The 23508-nt window shown below is 39.6% G+C and overlaps 1 protein-coding gene across 1 annotated transcript; it reads left to right on the top strand.

Annotated features, from left to right (window-relative positions):
* The first annotated feature begins 2633 nt into the window (after positions 1-2633).
* Positions 2634-7209, top strand: si:dkey-7j14.6 (uncharacterized protein LOC556585 homolog). Its single transcript, XM_048261774.1, has 7 exons — positions 2634-2744; positions 4600-4795; positions 4942-5043; positions 5337-5393; positions 6095-6265; positions 6519-6638; positions 6914-7209. Exons 2-7 carry the CDS (start codon positions 4613-4615, stop codon positions 6995-6997), a joined length of 717 nt encoding a protein of 238 aa, XP_048117731.1. The 5' UTR covers positions 2634-2744; positions 4600-4612; the 3' UTR covers positions 6998-7209.
* The last annotated feature ends 16299 nt before the right edge of the window (positions 7210-23508 follow it).

The following is a 23508-nucleotide window of genomic DNA, read 5'->3' as shown; positions in this document are numbered from 1 at the left end:
CCATATGTTATCTTAATGTAGAGGAAGTAGATTGGGGACCAAATAGAACCTTCAAGCATTGTTTTTGTTTTTATTGATGAAAGGGTCTATATAGACCCTTTCAAGAGAGTTCCATTATCAGCATCATAGTTGGCCCCACAAGGCTTCCGTTTTAACATTCCATATGTTATCTTAATGCAGAGGAAGTAGATTGGGAACCAAATAGAATGTTCAAACACTGTTTTTGTTTTTATTGTTGAAAGGGTTAGTTTTATATACTGTATCAACAGAATTAATTGTACATTTCTGAATGCATAAGACAGGGAACACAGTGAAACCATTATTTTATCTTTTTCTATCTGCACTTTGATTGTGGGTTTTTTTGTGCTTTTTTGGGCAGAATGTTGTAGTTATGATTCATTTCAATGTGGTGATACTGTGAACACATCCTGTAATTAAAGTAATTGATAAATTAATAGTCAGTTAAGAGTTAATAAAAAAAATATGAGCATAATATTTATATATATTACAGTCACATTGTCTTCCATGGGGGTGTCACCAAGTTTTCAACATATTGTAGGTAATCAATCACATTGTGTATAGAGTCGGTAGGCGGGCTTAACATATTGTTGGCAGAGTTGCGACGGTTCGGTGTGAATTCCCTGCTACTTGAAAACAAAGAAGATGGATGTTTCTGTTGACAAACTGCGTGACACGAGTTAAGTTTTTTTTTAAGTTGGCAAAAGTTTGAACAACTACCCATCTAGCTCCGCTGGTGGGAAAATGTATGGGACTCATGAGTTGTAGCGCTATCCTATTGCGTGCAGAGGGAATTTAAAAGACAACCGTTTATCCCGCCCCTCGGACTGAGCACTGCGAATGGTGAGTCCCCAGACCCTACATCTTGATGTGGGTCTGGCTCGTCAGGCTAGGTATCAGTAATTGGTAAGATATATCTTTCATAGTAAGATATTAAAGGCACTCTAAGCAATCTTACGTGGTTTCGAAGTTAAAACATTTATTGTCACATACTGCAAACATTACCTCACCATCTGCTAGCTGCCTGTGCCCTGAATAAAAATATGCGGTCTCTGTGGACACCCCAGGCTCCAAAAACAGCTTAACTTGACTTAACAACTTGGTCCAGCCTGGACCATAAAACATGACAAACTGTTTCAGCCAATCACCAACAAGATGCACGTTTATGAGAGTTTCAATTGCACAGGAGGGAGGGGCAGGGCAGGCAGTCAGGCAGTACATTTAGGCCGGGAGCCAGGTCCACTCCTCGGGATGTTTTTTGCTACCTTTTTTCCACTATTATTTCCTATTATTTTAGGTATACCTTTGGCCATCACAAGTTAAAAAGGCCACCCAACTCGGCCCCGTTTGGTCTCAGGGTCCAAACCACACCCTTTTTGGGAAAAGCTTTTGGTGGAATGATGTAATTGTGAATACTAGGGTACTGCAGCTGCATAAATGGTCATATAACCCTACCATTTTGCATGGTGTATCCTGGAAACTAGCAGAAAAAGGTTCTAGGGATTGCTGTATTTTTGCTGTCAAATATCACCCTCAACATAACCCAAAATACAAAAAAAATTCTGTCTGCCTGACAAATTGTCATCAAAAGTGATCATTGCACGCATTTTATTAAACGTATCACTGCCTCAAATGTATATGAAAACCTCCCAAGTTCATAAGCTTCAATTTATGTCCAAGACCTTTCTACAGCTGATATACCCAAAGTTCTCCTCTGTACCTCAAATCGGAGAAAACAGAACTTTCAAGCATTCCATATTAAGCATATGTTTTTGCATATAAACAATATTTTCAAAAAGAGTTGAGACTTGACTTATGTACTGCTATACAATATGAAGGGAATTGCATGACAAGTGAGTAATGTTATGCCCCGAGGTGGACTGGGATCAGGGTGCAACATACTGTAGGGTACAATCACGAAGGGGTTTTCAACTGATTGTGAATCAGGGACCGTCATTCTGAAGGCGGTAACCCCAGGACCACTAGGCCTACTGAATACAAATTCCAACCTTGAAACTACGTTACTGAATCTATGGCAACTAGCAATGTCCTCACGGACCACTAGGGGGCCGCGGACCACTGGTTGAAAATCCCCGCTACTTCTTGAAAAAACAAACAAAAAACATGCAGTAGGCCTAGGCTATTGACTTCAGTAGCCTATTGATCACTGACTGTATTAAAAGTATTCTTACACACATGCATATATACATACACTAGTACTGTAGGCATACATACAACCAGTAAGGTGCATGGAAATATTTCTGTCCTACATCCACATTTACATGCATTTTTGTTAAACGTGTTTTGAATGTTCTGTAAAAAGTTGTAGGCCTAGTGAAACTATTAGGCTATTCAAAATAATAATAATAATAATAATAATAATAATAATAATAAGGATCCCCTGTTAGTAATGTAGGCTAAAATTTCACTCAAAATTCCTGTGCATTCAGGTGTTTTTTGCTAAATGTTTTCAAAGAGTCATTTAGTTAGCCTACATGATGGCTAAAAGCAAAACCTTTATACGGTCATTGTGCCATACATAAAGCAATGGGCACCTCATAGGGTTAATAAAACTAGGATGACGAATCCATTGCGTATGGATAAGGAAGGCCTAGCCTACATCCGTTTCAAATCGAAAGTAGGCTACTTCCAACAGCGAATCGGGAAGATTTCATTGGGATTCAGATACAGTACTTCCTCAATTTTCGTGGAACTGTTTACCAAAGGTGAATTTTTATATTTTTTTCTTAAACACCCCTAGACATGTAGCCTAACTCATAAGACTGAAGGTAAAATATCGAAGCTTTATTTATCAGAGTTAGCTTCAAAAAGCTCGGCTTGCCACACGTTTGTGTCTAAAAAGGATATGGCAATATAAAGTTCGTGGTTTTAGCTGTCTATAGCCTATGTAGCTGAGCCTTGCTAGAACTGGGGTGCATTTCCCTAAGCATCGTTAGCAACAATTGTTAACTAGTTGAAACTTTGTAGCCTAAGCACACAACTGTTTCACCTGTAGGCCTATCGGAACTTCCCCTATTACCGTCGGTCCCGTATTTCCACCGTCTTGCGTGTATGTGTCACTTAATATCAATTTCTATACAAACCAAGACAGCAGACTCCTAAAGAAACGCAATCACCCACACCATAGGTGTATCTAAATTAGCTATGTACCAAATGACATTTTACCGTGACTCAAAGAGCTGTAGACAGTGTTGTAAGGCTGCGTGTACACAACCGCTTGGAGCTCCAGTGGAATTTTAATTTCACGACGAGAATTCTCTGTCTAACCGTTCATGTGCCGTTGAAACGGTGTAAATAGGCGACCCATCAGGCCAGCACTATAACTCCGAGCGTGGTAAACAAAATCGGATATTTCAGGCAGTAAATGCTCCCGTTAACAAACAAACCAAATTTTGTTCAAATCTACACACCTATGGCTACTGAAAAATGTCAGGTTAATTTAGCAAATGTTATTTTGAAGTGTTAAAAAACATCGTTGTTATAGAATTTCTGAACAAAAGTGGTGATAATTGGGGGTGTTACGATACATTTAAATGACAAGTGTTAAACGTTAATTCAAAGCAGTCGTTAATTTACAATGTCAGCCGATATGAACCATGGATTAACTTGATGACCCTGAATACAGAAAAACTGAGACGATTTCACGGATTAAACTAGTCTCCATTATGTGCAGGTGGGCCGTTCACGTGCTACTAAACGTCATTAACTACCTTAGTCCTCCTGAAGTTTGGAAACTATCATGGTCCAAACTTACAAAACAATCGTAACTTACATGTTGGTTAGTTGAACGACCTGTCACGTTAGTAAAAAGATAACCTGCGTAGTTGTACGGGAAACGCACGCACCCCAGGTTGGTTCATCATCGGCCTACAGGAAATTCATATCCACATTGTTTATTGTGGAGTGCGCCAGGGCGGTGGTGTAGGCTAGCCTACGGATCTGGCACCCTATGCCTTTATTAACCCCACTTCAGTTTATTTCTGCCATCAAGAAAGTTAATGTCATTGATTGTAGCCTGCTAAAACATTAGTATTTCTGCTAAACAAACAAGTTGTCACCAGGTGGGGGCGCCAAGGACCCCACCTGCTACCCTGAGGATCAAACCACACCCCGAATATTCACAGGGACAGAGTTGGAAGGAGCTTAGCTTGGCAAGGCTGAGCAATCCTTACCCTCTGGCATTCAGTGGTGCTGCAACACACCCAAACAGTCTGGGAGTCATCTTCTGCCCCTCATTGTCTCCCCTCCAGCCCACCTCTCTGACTGAAAAACCCTGTCCTTAATCAGTCTGCAAATCACATGAGTCAATTTCACACCTGCAAACAAGCACATGGTGACAGCAACAGTCCCGTTATAAACAGTCCCCTACAGTATGTCATAAGAATCCCTTAAGTTCAGTTCCATTCCCCCCTTCCTCTGGGTCACCCTGTGACCGTTGCATGCGTGTTGTTGTTCACTTATGTGGCACAAGGATGTGGTGGTGTGATACTGTTTACTGTGTACTGTAGGCCTGCATTAAATCCATGTGTATTCCAACCTTTTTGTTTTTCTAATTTTCAGAACTTTTGTGACAATGTCATCAGCAATGTCCACTGCCAATGGGCTTATGGTTGTCACAAAAATTGTTCCATTGGAGGACCAATGTGACATTCCCATGAAAAATTTTATTTCAGAATCTAAAACGCTGGCCATGCAATATGAAAAAGTGCCTGAAATGACCAGGCTCTTTCAAAAAGGCTATCCCATGCAACTTGGAGTAAGTTTTCAAGACAGTTTTATCAGGTCTATTACAAGTAGCACGTAACTGTATGTTATCGTTTACACACTGTCACTGATATGTTGATTGTGCATTTTTTTCACTACAGTGTCCTGTAATGATGTTTGTTGTTTTTACCTGCGCAGATCGTGCAGATATTCCTTGGAATGATGGCCGTGGTAATTGGTGTGCTTGGTCTCCTTTCATCTGAATTCCTTGGGGAGGTCCCTCTGTGTCTAGGAATATTTGTAAGAAAATAAATGATGTTGTTGATTTATTTAAATTTGAAAACGAAATCCCCTGCTAGTGTAATAGTGAAATAGTCCTGCAGTTCTTTGTGCATACAAATGTATCAAGTAAAGCAAGATTATAGGCCTACTCAAAACTGTTTATAATTCCAGCACTGTTATTTATTTAACATAGTGATTTATGTGATGCAGCTGCTCTATCCTTGCCCTTCATGTCGGTTTCATGTTTATTTTGATGTTTATTCATGGTTGCCAATTTGGTTTTGCATGAAACTGCTCCTTTAAATTCACAGGTTATGATATCAGGATCAATATCTGCTGCAGCAAATAAAGGAAAGCATTTTTGTCTGGTAAGAATAATTTACAATACATTTTTATTCCCAAAAAATGTGTCACATTTAAATTAAAGACATACACTGGGGTTATTGACAAAATGATCATACATTTCAATATGAAAAAAAATTATCATGTACTTGAAGGAACATGCCAGATTTTTGGGAAATTATTATATTTGCCTTTTGCACCAGATAGGAAAGTGGGTTACAATAGGTAGTCTATAACTGGCTAAAAGGGAACTAGGCTGGTGTAACACACTTACAGTGAATGGTTATTAATGATGTCAGACGGCAGATTCAGACCTAGTTTCCTGTGGCCATTTGGACCCAGGTGTGACACTGCAGCCAAGTTCTGAACGGCTTACTAAATCACATGTCTCCAGACTTAGGCAGCGTATACAGTCATTTCTTGTGTATTAACTGCATTGTGTGTAAGCCGCAGGACAGTGTTTTATGCAAGTTAAAAAAGCAAAAACATATTAATACCATATTAACTGCCCCTGTGTATTAACCTTATAGCTGAATTGTTTTTTTCAAAATCAATGTACAGTATAAACCGCGGCTAATAGTTGGGAAATTTCTGTAATTACGGTAATTGACTGGATTTTGTTATTTCAATGTTTTTTTTACATCGGTAGTCCTCCCAGATACCCAAATGCATGTGTAAAAGCACTGAATAAGTGACATTTTCATGATATGGGAGCTTTCATTGTCAGATCAAAGGAACTTTGGCCATGAACATCATCAGTTCTCTGTTGGCGCTAGCTGCCATCGGATACTTTTGCTGGGAACTGGCCAAGCAGCTACAAGATGAATGCATAAAACCAGAAGAAAGTGGGTACAATTCTGAGTACTGGAATTGTAAGGCATCTGTCAATGGGTACAAGGTAGGTGAAATGGCCAAACACAAATTTGTTGCTGTTTAGGGTTAAAGAATAACTACACTTTTATGTTTTTGTTGTCGTTTGTTTGGTGGCGTCTTTGAGAAGAATATAGGTCACACATATACTTTAGTGTTAAATTTGGTTAACTTATGAGTTGATTTATTACCTACAGACATATTCAAATCAACATTTTCAGCACACAGCTGTGATTTTCCTAACATTTTTTGTTACCTCATCTACTCTTTCTCTCAATCAGAATGTGGTCAATGGAATGAAAGGATTATTATTGGTCATGGCCGTGTTCGAGTTCTGTGTTTCCACCACAATATCAGTCTTCTCTGTGAAAGCCATCAGACAGCATTCTTTTGATCAACTGGTTAGTTCTGTACTTGTACTGATCTGTAGATGCCAGCACTGTTTGAGGTTTCCTTTTTGTATGGAGTAAACATTGTGTGTAGTTTCACCCAAAAGTTCCCATTGTCTCAGGAATCCATTTAACTGGTGTTTTTGATATTGAAGAAAAATAATTGATGCTGTATCACTCATTCAAATGATATATCACTCCTCCATAAAGATTCATGCATATCACCCATTCAAACTGATATACAGTACAGCACAGATGGTCTGAAATGATTCCCCGCTGTATTGCAGGTTGGTGATGGATCTTTTGCTGGCCTTAATAGCACTGTTCCTCTGCTCACAGAAGAGGACCTCACTGCTCCTGCATCTCCTTAAAGGAAAGGAGGAGAATGGTTTGCACACCATTTCTAGACTCACGTCATGATTCATGTTAATTAATTGAATGTTAAACAACGTATAGCAGAGGCACATATTCTAAACTCTGCCTTTTTGTTAGTCTACCATTAAGGCATCTTGTATGTTGTTCTAAGCTGATGTACTTTGATGTTTTTTTCATCTTAGTAGTGTAATAAAGATGATTAATAGTTCTCAGTATACAGGTCCATGCATTCTGACAGGGTTGTCCATCATGAGGATTCACCTTACAAAACTGTCAGAATGAATAAGCTTAGGCCCTACTAGTTGTAGCAACTCCTTCTTTCTCAGTAGAGTGAATATCCAACTACTAATGCTTGTTTTTGTTAACTTAACCATCAGAAGTGAGGTGCCACAAGGTTGTGTTTTACCTCAGTGTCCTTAACACACACACAAAACTGATAATGTTGCAGTCCTTCCTTTTTTATTATATGAGTTTTTTTTTTTTTTTTTTTTTTTATTATACGGAAGACCAGGAGTAGTTGTTAGTTATAGTTGCTTCAGACTTGTATCTCACAGAATTTTGCACACAATATTGACTTACTGCAAAAGCCTTGCCTGTTCTCTACAATATACAATCAGTGACACGGTTACTCTTAAATCACAGAAAGCATCTTTTGCAAGCCACAATCTTCTCTCGTACTTCATATTTGTGTTATCAGTACTGTTTAGCAGCACAGTGTACAGTATATCCATTTGAATACAAGGGCAGATTTATTATGCATTGTGCATCAGGGCTCTACACTAACATTTTTTTCCAGGAGCACTTGTGCGCCCAAGTTAAAAAAAATTAGGAGCACACACAAAAATTTGGGCGCACAGTGAGTTCTGTACTTAACTTACATATAATCTAACATTATACTGCAGCTAACAGTTAAACATGCAAGTGCACCAATTGCGAATATTAAGAATGACTGACAACATTTAGGCTACAGGAAACAGGATTTTAAAGATCAGTGCCTACTTTATTTTCAGTCTGTTCTATTTTCCTACATTTTGTTAATGTAAAATAATATAATACATTGCCATATTTGCATTTAGCCTGTATATCAAGTATCCTGCCAAATGTAGGCTAATTTATTTATTTGTGAATCCATCTGTAGCTAATCCAAATATGCCCATGGTGACCTATCTGACTGCATACTGCCTAATACTACTACTAAAATAGTCCATTTTCTCTTCCACAAAACCCAACATAGGCTAATCAAGGATATATGTTTTATACTTTCAGTTGTTATTTGAAATATCTGCATCAATGGGGGCAGTAGGCAAACGTTAGGCCTACTTTCGTTTTGCATTTACACACTCGGTGTAAACAAACAAGCATGCGTGGAAGCCTGGAGTTGTCAGTAGCGTTCTACCTTTGAATAAAATTGGATTATTACGGGAGGCTACTTTTGTGCCGGTTCGCTACAGCTATATTTTGCATATTGCAGCCAATACGTCAACTGGGCTTACCTTTCCTTCTCTCACTGTATTCTCAGAATCTCATCCTGTTCCTCCTATATCCAATGAATTCGGTGGATAGAAGAACTAATTTCTTCAATCTTTGCATCTTGGCTGGCTAGTCTGACTTTCCGCTTTTTCTGCGCACTCTTGGATTTGATAGAAGCGACTACTAGCGAAGTCACAACGCAAAAACTGCTAACGTTGATGGGAGGTGTAGTTTTATGCTGCATTGGGCGACGTGATTCTATGGTCTGCACCAGTAATGTTTCTCGATGTTGCGGTGTATTTTGTAGACAAACGTTGACATGGTTAGAAGTCCTTCGCACCAGTGCGCCTAAATATTTTTTTGCACTCGCACGGCAAAATGGGCGCACTGTAGAGCCCTGTGCATGAGTGGGCAAAAACATCCTTAGTTAATCAATAAACACTTTGCTGCACACTTCCTGTACTCATGTCCCAGTTGGGAAACTATCTATGGTGAAGTAGCCTAAATGCAACATGGAAAACACCTAGGCCAACCTCACTAATGTGCCTGCGGATGTTAGCACAGACTGTTTCTAGGCATGTCTGAGGCTGCTGGATGCCTTGTCTTTATCCTGGAGGATGGTGTTTTGGCCAAGTGAGCCACGGAGTTGGCTCCCGCGCCTCAGTTTGGAGCCCATGTGATAAGGGCACAGAACTCATGACAGAGCTGATTTGTTAATGTTAAATGTCAATGTATAACTGTTAACCATCATTTTGTATTGTTATATACATGTATACTGTGAGTGTGCCTGTAATATATTCACTTTTAAGATTGATGTTGACGTGACAATCTAACCATATATTCACAAAGATTGAATTATCTCAAAATATACAGGATTCAATGAAAGAGACAAGAAAATAAAGCACCTCCTTTAAGAAATTTGCACTTCCTTGAAAGTATGCTATATAGGAGTGTTTCAACAACGACAATAAAAAACATAGAATATATAGTATTATTTTAACTATATTTGCAAAAACTCTACATTAGTTAGATATAGATTAGTTACAACAAGCTCCCTATAGTCACATCAGTGTCAAGGAACCCAACATAAATTTTAAAGTTTAAAAAATGTCTTTGAAAATATTCTTGTTGACAAAGTTTGAATTATCAATTCAAAAGACCTTAGCCTGCGACCCCAAAAGATATTATCATCTGTTTCAATGCATCAAGGACAGAGAGAGCATTCAGATTAAATACTATACTTTAACAGAACATATAGCCAGGGTTGGGTCAGATTACTTTTAAATGTAATCCATTACTGACTACAGATTATGGCAATTTTTGTAATCAGTAACGTAATCAATTGGATTAGCCTACCCTGAAGCATGTAACGTAATCTGAATACTTTTTACACAATTTGCACACGACATACACATTCTTTTTTTCCACTGTCTTTAATTCAAAGTTGGGCTGCTTGTCAAGTTAAACATTAGCTATAGACTATCACAAAAAAATGCATTCTTTACATGATAAAATGTAATCAAGTAATCCACTTTTTTTTGTAGGGCTGATTATAGTTTTTGTAGCCTAATCTAATTACGTAATCCAGATTATCCTACATATAATCCACTACTACCCAACCCTGCTAGTTGCTAGGGTAACATATATGAACAATCTTGAGGAAAAGATCAAATACTTTGTTAGTGATCAAGAAATTATTTTTGAGAGTCCAAAATCTTTTCCAATCAATGTTTTAAAATTATTGTTCATAAAACAATACAAGACACAAGAGGGCAAAACTTGATCAAAATGTATTATATATTATTATATTATATTGAAAACAAAAACACTAGGCTAGGGCCTACTAACAAAAACACAGTAAGGCTGAGTAGGAGGAGACAATAGACTATCCATGTATGACTTCATTGGGGTGTGTTCATCCCATCATCATCACCCTGCACTGACGAGATGCTTTGACAAGAGGTCTTCATGCAAGTTTGCCGCTGTCTTTTAGTGCATTGTTGCCGATTGATATTAGACTAGTTTGAGCCACCCAAATTGGGTCAATCAAACACTATTAGCGAACTTAATTGTGGACATCGTTGATGCAGCTATAACCACAGGTCCAATCTCAGGTGACGTTTTGAACAGTATTTTCATAGTTTACAGGTCGACAGACTGGAGTAATTACAAAGCATTTTTTTTGTTGGCTTGCAGGTTACATGATGGCAGGGAATTTCAATTTCGCAGTTATTGGGGTGAGAGAGCTGTCGGTTCCGAAAATATCTGTTCTGTCGATAGAAATTATTTTTAAACAATTTAACACGTCTCTTTGGGGTAGACTAAGTACTGTTGAGACATAGGTAGGACTACTACAGTTCAAATGCCTTATAGTCTATAGCGTGCGCAGCAAGCCCAAATTGTTATTTTTGCTCTGCACATGCGAATTATTGTCCTCTTTGGGAAATTGGAACGACCCAGGCGGTCCGAAGATATCGACAAAAGTCGTCCCCCACCCAAGGTAAGAAGTTTAATTAATGTCCCTTCCACAATGAATAGCTATCCTTATGTCACTGTTAAACTTGTATGATTACAAATGTTAATTTGTGCCATAATAACTGTCATATATCATGACATTGTGTCATGCAAGGTTATTGTAAAATATAGAAAATATGCTAGGTGGTCAGCGGGGTAGAGTAATTTACCCCGTTTCCACTGCCTTGCACGGCTCAGTTCGGTAGAGTACAGCACGCAATTATTTCTGTCCCCATTTAGTTGTCAAAATTTGAAAATGGTGCCAAAACAACCCAGCCCTGCTCCTTTTTGACATCAGAAGGATATAGGCCTATGTCACATGCTGTTTAGTTTTGCAGTGCTATGATAACAGCCAGGTTTAAAGTCACAATTATCCAATGTAAGACACAAATGATTTTTTATATAGTAATTAAACTGTCAATGGACGTATTTTCCAATATTATATATGAATAGGAATATTAACATAGCATGTTTTGAAATAGGCAAGGTGGTAGGCTAAAACGGGTACAGTTGATACACCCTGACAGTTTGTTAGAGTTCATTTAACCCTTGTAAGGTGTTCGGGTCTGTGGGACCCGTTCAATGTTTGCTAAAAGAAAAATGATGATATTTGTTATTTATTCTAGCTCAAACTCATTGACTTGGCTCATTTCCTGATTTATTAAAAAATAACTTATTTTCAATGCAACCCCTTTACTGGACCCTATAGGATGCACCTTAACTGTGTCTTCCTCCTAGCTGGGCCTGTTAAGTATTTTTACATACATTGTTATGGCTATATTGATTTAAAAGCCTAATAATGTGGTGGGTCCACCAGACCCGGGAACATTGGCTGAGCAGCAAAAATATGAACACCTAACAAGGATTAAAGACAAAAAGGGCATATGCAGAGGCTGTATGTGTGTGTTGTGTGTGTGTGTGTGTGTGTGTGTGTGTGTGTGTGTGTTAGTTATGTTGTGTAGCCTGTGTGTGGAATTTATGTTTGTGCTATGCCTGTTGCAGAATGCCCCGTAACAAAGTTAGGACCATAGGGGAGTGCCAGCACAGCTTTTAGAGAGAGACTCAAAAGTGGTAGGAGGGCAAATCAATTAGGAAGGTAGCTGAGGAGTTCAGCATTTCTGTTGCTACACTGGCCCGATATGTAAGAAAAAAGGCAAGAGTTTGCTGATCAAGGCTGACCCAAATGTGTGTGTGTATGTGTGTGTGTGTGTGTGTGTGTGTGTGTGTGTTTATGTTCACCAGGAGCATGTTCCAGAGTTAAGTCCTGAATTAATCAGGCCTTACCCAAAAGCTGGCCCCAGAAAGGCTAATGGTCAATGTTGGAGGAAAAGGACCAGTGATATTCTCACTGACACCCCAGTAAAGGAGGTTCTTAAAAAGGGGAAAAAAGTCCTCCGTAAAGGTAAAGAGGATGATCCTGGCAGAAAAAAAGGAAGGAGGAAAAAAGAAGAACGAAAAGCTCATTGCCTGGTGTGCGACAAGTGGTTTTCAAGGTCACGGCCGGGAGAGCAATGGGTGTCCTGCCTCAGGCGTGGCATGTGGTCATATGTGAAGTGTACCGCTGGCGGGCACCACTACACATGCCATTACTGTGAGTACCCCATATGGGTACAGTCGAAGCAAAAATGTACCGTTTATGGGCTAATTTGGGAAAATATTAATTACTTGTGGATATTATTGATTGATGATAGTCTACAAGCAAAGGAAATATGTGAAAAAATCACGTCTATTCAGTTTTTGTGCGGTATGGAAAACCAAAATATGTCTCAACTGTACTGAGTCTACCTACTGTTTGTCATGCTAAACAATGCTTTGTCATGTGATTTCTCGCAGGGTTTTGCAAGTTATTAAATAATTGTTAAATAATTTACTTTTTCTTAATTTCTCAGCTCATTGAACTTAGCATTGGGTCGTTGATACTCGCATTTGGTGTGATCTTGAAGGGCATAAATGTTGAGGTCCACAACCCCTTAAATCGAGAGAGACTTACGCTTCTCCCATATGCTGCCTTGGTAAGTGTAAATGTATGATAGGGTAAGAGACAGACAGAAGAGTTGTCCTTTTTACTTTATTAAGTGTTGTTATTAGCTTTGTATGGTGAGGTGCCCTGCCATTACATATTCTGTATTCAGCCTGTCTTGCTCTGTGGCCTGTGTATTAACTCAGATCCTGCTGTCAGGACTATGTCTTCTGCTTCCTGCGATAAAGCCATCACCTTCTTTGGTAGGCCCATCTCTCTCTCTCTCTCTTGCGCCTGCGCACACACATACACACACACACACACACACACACACACACAGACAGACAGAAAGACAGACACACACACACACACACACACACACACACACACACACATTCTTTTTTGTGCATGCACACACATGCACACACACACATACATACAGAATTACTCTAAGATATCTGGAACTTATATTCTCCTCCTCAGTTTATTGTATGTTGCAATGCTTTGTAACTTGCAGAGTTGATCCCCTGAAAGTAATATGGAGAAAAGCGGTCAAATAACATCATATGGTATAATATTGGAAAGTGATGTGAAAACAGTAATGCAGTTGTTTAAAATGATTATGATTGTATTTGGGTCCACAGATAAGATTTAATCTCTATACTCACCTAGTGGATGTTATATTCAGTCTTGTATGTTGTGGACTCGTGGCAAAGAATACACCATACCAATCAGAAACCTCAAGTACTGCTGGGGTAGGTTTCCTCCCTTCTTAAAAAAAGGTTCCCATACAATATCTTAATATCTGAATATCTTTTAATATCAAAATGTTTTTATTTCAATATATACTGTTACCATTGTGACCAAATCACACCCTTTCCTTCAAATATCCCATTAATATGTTTCTTCTTTGCTTTGCAGTACTCTGTTAACAACATTTTAGGTATACTGATTGGTATGTCGGTGTTGGAATTTCTCCTTGGACTTTACATAATATGTTATGGGTTCGTGCTACTACCTTTAGGTGATTCGGAAGTAAGTATATTCATAACAAGTGTCACTGTTTTATTTAGCTATGTTATATACTTTATAATGCTGTAAAACCATAATCCTTTTTAAATTTGGAAAACTGCTTCCATGGAAATACTCACTGAACACACGTTAAAATCAAGTCATGTGGTAACACATGCAAGTTGGATGACATTACAGCAAGTAGCTTTACAACAAATTGTATATTTAAACCAGTTGTATAATCTGAAATCACACACCAATGGATGTTTGAGTATAAGCACAGGTCAGATAGACTGTGTAGATGGAGCTTGTGGCCACAAACAAGGTACTTTTGCAATCTACCTGCAATATACCTATAGCCTTCTTTGGTGGTGGAAAAACATATGCATGAGTTGTTTGCTGTGTGTTTGGTTTTTCATATCTTGTCTCCATCTAGGGCAGCCCAGTGCCAAAGCCTGTCTCCAGCACCACCACCGACCCACTCTGCCCTACTGATACAGAACCAAATTATGGTCTAACTGAGGGGAGACACCTGATCAAAAATCTGAAATTAATTAAGATATATTTATGTATTTCCCTGACAGTATTTGCATGATTGACCTTTTAAAAAAGACTATATCTAACAGGAATGTACATGGCTCTCTGCATATCTCTCTGTGTCGTACATTGTGATCCCCATGTATATGCCTGTGATGCCTATGTTATTTATTCTCTTCTGCATAACCTACTGTACCTCTTTTTATTGTGATCTACAATTATGATTGTCAATGAGAGTGTTTATGTGGACCTGCGTATCCTGGTTAGGGTTTTTTGAAGGATTCCATTTTTGTGTTTGTACTTGTAAACATCATATTCCGATCCCATAAACCCAGAATATCCCTTATACTGGTTCTGAGAAACCCAATGATGCTAGCTTGCTAACATAAACTGTGGTGCTTCAGCATGTATACACCTTATCCTGGTTTGTGATTGTTACTGACTAGTACGCATTAATATGACACAGTAATGAGTAACTATAGTAGAAGTATTTATCATGTATACAGGGATCTTCATAACCAGGTTTCTCTGTGTTAATGTAAACTCCATATCCTGAATATATGATCAAATCAGCCTTCTCACCAAGAGACTGCATAGAGACAGTCAATAAGGTCAGGTAAGGTAAGGAAACTTTAATTTCCCCGAGGGGCAATTGGTTTTAACAGCCAGCAGTACCAACAAATATGCCATACAACATCCTACAAGACATACACATCAAAACATTTAAGACACATACAGAGACAAATAACATTTAAGACACATACAGAGACAAATAAATAAAAAAGTCAATGTGTAACTCATCATTGAAGACTGATTGTAAAGTCTTATGAACATTCGCCTTATTCACCCAGCGACCAGAACAAGGCTACAGGGTGCACTTGCCATCACACTTCAGTCCAGAAGATGGTGGTAATGCACTCCGTTTGCAAACTGGCAAAAAAAAAAGCTCACTGAAAAAGAAGGGTTCGCTGGCCTGCCCATAGGGTCTGCCAGAGTAACTTTCTTCTTCTTCAGTGAGTTTTTTTGCCGCTGCAAGAAAAGCATGTGTGCCCGAGGATGCTCCTGTACAAGAGCCAATGTGAAGGGTGGCATTGCATGTCTCTGTACCGGGGACCCCAACAGATGTTCAAGCATTGAACTTGCGCTTGAAGACAGGGAGACGTAAGCAGGTTGCGTTTGTATGTGTGTTAGAGAGAGGGGGGGGGGGGTGCATCTTATATTGCACTGCTGTATAACCCACCCTGCTGGTCTTGTTTGTGGCAGGGTCGTAACATTGTCTCCTCAGGTGATGAGGGTGAAGGTCTGAGTGATGTACAACAGCCATTATGTGCCAGAATGTTCACCACACGCTAGTTTCAGGTAGAGAGAGGAGTGAATGAACCAATTACACACTGGGAGAATGATTACAAGGCCAAATTGAATGAACCAGGTTGGGAATTTAGCCAGCAAATCAAGGAACCACCTACTCTTTGCGATAAGTGCCATGGGATCTTTAATCCCAGGACCTCAATTTAACATTCATGCAAAGGAAAACATCTCCTGCAGTACAGTGTCCCTGTCACTGAAATAGGGCATTGGGATTAATAGGCCACAGGGAAGAGTGCCACCTACTGGCCAGCCACCAACACCACTTCCAGCAGGAACCTACTCTTCGAAGGAGATCTCTTATCCAAGTACTAACTAAGCCTGCTTAGGTTCAGTAATTCTGCAAAGTCAGGGTCTGGCAGGGTCTCACTGCTGGTCTGGCTGCTGGCTAAAAACAAAAGGTGAAAGGCATATATGATTCTGTCTCACTGAATTGCATTATGCACACTCAATTCTCACTGGTATCTGCTAGACAACAAGTACCAAAACATGATTAGTTCATAGATTTCACATATAAAATACATTTTATACAACCCCACCCCCATCTTGCCTGTTCATAATTCTGAGAAATTCTTGAATTGTGTGCATGTGTGTGTGTACGTGTTTATGTTTATGTGTGTGTGTGTGTCTGTGTGTGTGCGTGCATTTGTGTGCGCCTGTGTGTGTGCATGTGCAACATGTGTACATACTGTATGTCTACTGTGTGTAAACCTATATGACCGCCGCTTCGCTGCGCGGTGGTCATAATAAAAGCGTAGAAGGGCAATAGCCAGAGAATAGTTTAAAAAGTAAAGAACAAAAAAGAAAACATAAAACACACAAGGTAATAGTATATGAAAGCATAAAAGGGCAATAGTTTAAATATGTTTAAAAAGTTGTGATTAAAAGACAGAAAACAACATGGAATGATTACTCAGTGATAGTGATCCTAGTCAAACACCCAGTGAACAGCATCACTTTATGGAGATTCTTGAATTAGTCCCAAACTGTGCACACGTTTCCTTTCAGGGCCAAAATGCACGCCCACAGGGCTTGACTTGGGATTGTATAAATAATACAACAGTATTATTACACAGTGCCTATAAGTATAAGTAGTATGTATATATACTCTTTTGATCCCGTGAGGGAAATTTGGTCTCTGCATTTATCCCAATCCGTGAATTAGTGAAACACACTCAGCACACAGTGAACACACAGTGAGGTGAAGCACACACTAATTCCGACGCAGTGAGCTGCCTGCTACAATAACGGTGCTCGGGGAGCAGTGAGGGGTTAGGTGCCTTGCTCAAGGGCACTTCGGCTGTGCCTACTGGTCAGGGTTCGAACCAGCAACCCTCTGGTTACAAGTCCGAAGCACTAACCAGTAGGCCACGGCTGCTCCATCAAATACATCCATCCAAATCCATATCCATGACAAATCCACTCCTTAGTCCATATCCTCCAAATCTGCCTGTTTTCTTATGTATGATGAAAACTAGGTTACACTCACAGATAACCAAGAAAGAGTAAAAATGACAATGGATTTAAAGAAATTACTCAATTAGTCTAAACTCAGCTTTTTGATACAACATCTTTGCAAACTGGAGATGAAAGAGTTAACAAGAGCAACACAGCTTGTAGAAGTCTTTATATGGTAGGCTTCCGCCCTCAGGATCTGCCAACAGACGGTTAAGCCCAACCCCAAACATTTTTCTTCAGAAACTGAGTCAAATAGTCTGCTCTACTCTGACTGGAAATGTGCGCATAGACAAAAAACAAGCATCTAGCCGTGTATATAAAGGAGCCACAGTGAGTCTTCAGACACAGTAGCTATCCACAAAGCTGCATACTAAGCAGCCTTTTTATTTAACATTTATCAAGATAGTTTTGCCATGGCACCAAAAGTAGACAATTGGTGTGTTATTTACTTTGCAAAGAGGCGTGGCATGTGGTCATATGTGAAGTGTACCGCTGGCGGGCACCACTACACATGCCATTACTGTGAGTACCCCATATGGGTACAGTCGAAGCAAAATTTGTACCGTGTATGGGCTAATTTGAGAAAATATAAATTACTTGTGGATATAATTGATTGATGATATCTTAGTCTACAAGCAAAGGAAATATGTGAAAAAATCACGTCTATTCAGTTTTTGTGCGGTAGTGGAAAACCAAAATATGTCTCAACTGTACTGAGTCTACCTACTGTGTGTGATGCTAAACAATGCTTTGTCATGTGATTTCTCGCAGGGTTTTGCAAGTTATTAAATAATTGTTAAATAATTTACTTTTTCTTAATTTCTCAGCTCATTGAACTTTGCATTGGGTCGTTGGTACTTGCACTTGCTGTGATCTTGAAGGGCATAAATGTTGAGGTCCACAACCCCTTAAATCGAGAGAGACTTAAGCTTCTCCCATATGCTGCCCTGGTAATTGTAAATGTATGATAGGGTAAGAGACAGACAGAAGAGTTGTCCTTTTTACTTTATTAAGTGTTGTTATTAGCTTTGTCAGGTGAGGTGCCCTGCCATTACATATTCTGTATTCAGCCTGTCTTCCTCTGTGGCCTGTGTATTAACTCAGATCCTGCTGTCAGGACTATGTCTTCTGCTTCCTGCGATAAAGCCATCACCTTCTTTGGTAGGCCCATCTCTCTCACACACCCACACCCACACACACGCCCATCTCTCTCTCACACACACACACACACACACACACACACACATTCTTTTTTGTGCATGGACACACATGCACACACACACATACATACAGAATTACTCTAAGATATCTGGAACTTATATTCTCCTCCTCAGTTTATTGTATGTTGCAATGCTTTGTAACTTGCAGAGTTGATCCCCTGAAAGTAATATGGAGAAAAGCGGTCAAATAACATCATATGGTGTAATATTGGAAAGTGAAGTGAAAACAGTAATGCAGTTGTTTAAAATGATTATGATTGTATTTGGGTCCACAGATAAGATTTAATCTCTATACTCACCTAGTGGATGTTCTATTCAGTCTTGTATGTTGTGGACTCGTGGCAAAGAATACACCATACCAATCAGAAACCTCAAGTACTGGTATGTTTCCTCCCTTCTTAAAAAAAGGTTCCCACACAATATCTTAATATCTGAATATATTTTAATATCAAAATGTTTTTATTTCAATATATACTGTTACCATTGTGACCAAATCACACCCTTCCCTTCAAATATCCCATTAATATGTTTCTTCTTTGCTTTGCAGTACTCTGTTAACAACATTTTAGGTATACTGATTGGTATGTCGGTGTTGGAATTTCTTCTTGGACTTTTCATAATATGTTATGGGTTCGTGCTACTACCTTTAGGTGATTCGGAAGTAAGTATATTCATAACAAGTGTCACTGTTTTATATAGCTATGTTATATACTTTATAATACTGTAAAACCATAATCCTGTTTAAATTTGGAAAACTGCTTCCTTGGAAATACTCACTGAACACACGTTAAAATCAAGTCATGTGGTAGCACATGCAAGTTGGATGACAAAAAAATTGTATATTTAAACCAGTTGTATAATCTGAAATCACACACCAATGGATGTTTGAGTATAAGCACAGGTCAGATAGACTCTGTGTAGATGGAGCTTGTGGCCACGAACAAGGTACTTTTGCAATCTACCTGCAATGTACCTATAGCCTTCTTTGGTGGTGGAAAAACATATGCATGAGTTGTTTGCTGTGTGTTTGGTTTTTCATATCTTGTCTCCATCTAGGGCAGCCCAGTGCCAAAGCCTGTCTCCAGCACCGCCACCGACCCACTCTGCCCTACTGATACAGAACCCAATTATGGTCTAACTGAGGGGGAGACACCTGATCAAAAATCTGAAATTAATTAAGATATATTTATGTATTTCCCTGACAGTATTTGCATGATTGACCTTTTAAAAAAGACTATATCTAACAGGAATGTACATGGCTCTCTGCATATCTCTCTGTGTTGTACATTGTGATCCACATGTATATGCCTGTGATGCCTATGTTATTTATTAACCTACTGTACCTCTTTTTATTGTGATCTACAATTATGATTGTCAATGAGAGTGTTTATGTGGACCTGCGTATCCTGGTTAGGGTTTTTTGAAGGATTCCATTTTTGTGTTTGAACTTGTAAACATCATATTCCGATTCCATAAACCCAGAATATCCCTTATACTGGTTTTGAGAAACCCAATGATGCTAGCTTGGGTACCCCAACATAAACTGTGGTGCTTCAGCATGTATACACCTTATCCTGGTTTGTGATTGTTACTGACTAGTACGCATTAATATGACGCAGCAATGAGTAACTATAGTAGAAGTATTTATCATGTATACAGGGATCTTCATAACCAGGTTTCTCTGTGTTAATGTAAACTCCATATCCTGAATATATGATCAAATCAGCCTTCTCACCAAGAGACTGTGCATAGAGACAGTCAATAAGGTCAGGTAAGGTAAGGAAACTTTAATGTCCCCGAGGGGCAATTGGTTTTAACAGCCAGCAGTACCAACAAATATGCCATACAACATCATACAAGACATACACATCAAAACATTTTAAGACAAATAACATTTAATACACAGAGACAAATAAATAAAAAAAGTCAATGTGTAACTCATCATTGAAGACTGATTGTAAAGTCTTATGAACATTCGCCTTATTCACCCAGCGACCAGAACAAGGCTACAGGGTGCACTTGCCATCACACTTCAGTCCAGAAGATGGTGGTAATGCACTCCGTTTGCAAACTGGCAAAAAAAAAAGCTCACCGAAAAAGAAGGGTTCACTGGCCTGCCCATAGGGTCTGCCAGAGTAACTTTCTTCTTCTTCAGTGAGTTTTTTTGCCGCTGCAAGAAAAGCATGTGTGCCCGAGGATGCTCCTGTACAAGAGCCAATGTGAAGGTTGGCATTGCATGTCTCTGTACCGGGGACCCCAACAGATGTTCAAGTATTGAACTTGGGCTTGAAGACAGGGAGACGTAAGCAGGTTGCGTTTGTATGTGTGTTAGAGAGAGGGGGGGGGGGTGCATCTTATATTGCACTGCTGTATAACCCACCCTGCTGGTCTTGTTTGTGGCAGGGTCTTAACACTGTCTCCTCAGGTGATGAGGGTGAAGGTCTGAGTGATGCAAAACAGCCATTATGAATGCCAGCTAGTTTCAGGTTGAATGAACCAATTACACACTGGGGAGAATGTTCAACCAAATTGAATCCAGCAGGAACCTACTCTTCGATAAGTGGGGATCTTTATCCCAGGACCTCAACTCACTAAGCCTGCAGTCCAGGTTCAGTAATTCTGCAGGGAAAGTCATGGTCAGCAGGGAAGGGGTCTAACTGCTGCTTAGGTCTGGTAATTCTGCTCAGGGCTAAAACTGCTGGTCTGGGTGAAAACAATATATGATTCATATAATTCTGTCTCACTGAATTGCATTATGCACACTCAATTCTCACTGGTATCTGCTAGACAACAAGTACCAAAACATGATTAGTTCATAGATTTCACATATAAAATACATTTTATACAACCCCACCCCCATCTTGCCTGTTCATAATTCTGAGAAATTCTTGAATTGTGTGCATGTGTGTGTGTACGTGTTTATGTTTATGTGTGTCTGTGTGTGTGTGTCTGTGTGTGTGCGTGCATTTGTGTGCGCTTGTGTGTGTGCATGTGCAACATGTGTACATATGTCTACTGTGTGTAAACCTATATGACCGCCGCTGGCCAAGCGCCGGGTGGTCATAATAAAAAGCGTAGAAGGGCAATAGCCAGAGAATAGTTTAAAAAGTAAAGAATAAAAAAGAAAACATAAAAACACAAGGTAATAGTATATGAAAGCATAAAAGGGCAATAGTTTAAATGTGTTTAAAAAGTTGTAATTAAAAGACAGAAAACAACATGGAATGATTACTCAGTGATAGTGATCCTAGTCAAACACCCAGTGAACAGCATCACTTTATGGAGATTCTTGAAGTAGTCCCAAACTGTGCACACGTTTCCTTTCAGGGCCAAAATGCACGCCCACAGGGCTTGACTTGGGATTGTATAAATAATACAACAGTATTATTACACAGTGCCTATAAGTATAAGTAGTATGTATATATACTCTTTTGATCCCGTGAGGGAAATTTGGTCTCTGCATTTATCCCAATCCGTGAATTAGTGAAACATACGCTCATGCACACGCCTTGTCCTGGAAGCACACAGCACGCTTTGCTCTCTTTTAATCGCACTACATGTTAGGTGACATACATAAACAAAAACTACAAAACAGGCTAGGGTAAGAGTGGAGTGCAGGTAGATGCCTCATCAGGTGTCTATCTGCATGCCTCACTTATTTTAATGCACACATTGAGGAGGCATACATCTTACACAGGGTAAGTGTGGTGTGCATGGGGAAATCCTGACAGATATTCACCATGCATGCCCACTTCTTTTAATGCTACACTCTAGATAGACCCCTCAACCTAGCCATTCACATGCTGTACATATTTAGGTCAAGAGTGGCGTGTTGGGTGAAGGTCTGGGGGCGAGGTGTGGTTGGTCGTGGTAGTGGGGGATGTGTGCATATGCTGGGGGCCTGGGGCGATGGGTGGCACGCAGGTCCTCCCCTCTGTCAGCTCATCACAGTATAACTGCAGGGGCTGGGTGGAACTGTGGCCATTAATGGGTGCCCAGGTTGGCAATCAGTCAGGCAATCAACCAGGCAATCAGTTATTCCTATTATTATACTTATCATTAATAGAATAATTACAACTCCTCTCCTCTGAAACCCCTCCCTCTCTATGTTCCAGCTCTCTCCTCCTGGCCCAACAGCAAGCCAGCCTTATACATATGCGCACACACACACACACACACATACATCCTCACATACTCACTACCCCTCACCCCCCATCCCCACCCCCATCCCAACACCACCTCATTCACACTCTTAGAGCTACCATCATCCCCATCCCCCTTCTTTTCATTTGGGTCATCAATTTCATCCCTGATAATCATATCTGTAATCATCCTGGACTTAAATCATCCTTAGCCTTTCTGTTATTAATGTTATGTTGTGTTATGTTTGTGGGTGCCAAGTCAATGTGATGTCTTGTTAAGTTACAGTATGTGTTTATGTAATGTACGTCTGTTTGTCGTATGTAGTATTCATGTGCATGTCGTAGTGTTGCATTTTCTGTAATGTCAATGATGTTTGCAAAAAAAAAAAAAAAAATTCCGACGCAGTGAGCTGCCTGTTACAATAACGGTTGCTGGGAACCAGCAACCCTCCGGTTACAAGTCCGAAGCGCTAACCAGTAGGCCACGGCTGCTCCATCAAATACATCCATCCAAATCCATATCCATGACCAATCCACTCCTTAATCCATATCCTCCAAATCTGCCTGTTTTCTTATGTATGATGAAAACTAGGTTACACTCACAGATAACCAAGAAAGAGTAAAAATGACAATGGATTTAAAGAAATTACTCAATTAGTCTAAGCTCAGCTTTTCGATACAACATCTTTGCAAACTGGAGATGAAAGAGTTAACAAGAGCAACACAGCTTGTAGGAAAGTCCTTACATGGTAGGCTTCCGCCCTCAGGATCTGCCAACAGACGGTTAAGCCCAACCCCAAACATTTTTCTTCAGAAACTGAGTCAAATAG

The sequence above is a fragment of the Alosa alosa genome, chromosome 13 (assembly GCF_017589495.1).
Source record: "Alosa alosa isolate M-15738 ecotype Scorff River chromosome 13, AALO_Geno_1.1, whole genome shotgun sequence".
In the NCBI taxonomy this organism is placed as follows: domain Eukaryota; kingdom Metazoa; phylum Chordata; class Actinopteri; order Clupeiformes; family Clupeidae; genus Alosa; species Alosa alosa.
Note: the sequence above shows the minus strand (reverse complement) of the source record. Positions and strands in the feature narration are given on the sequence as shown.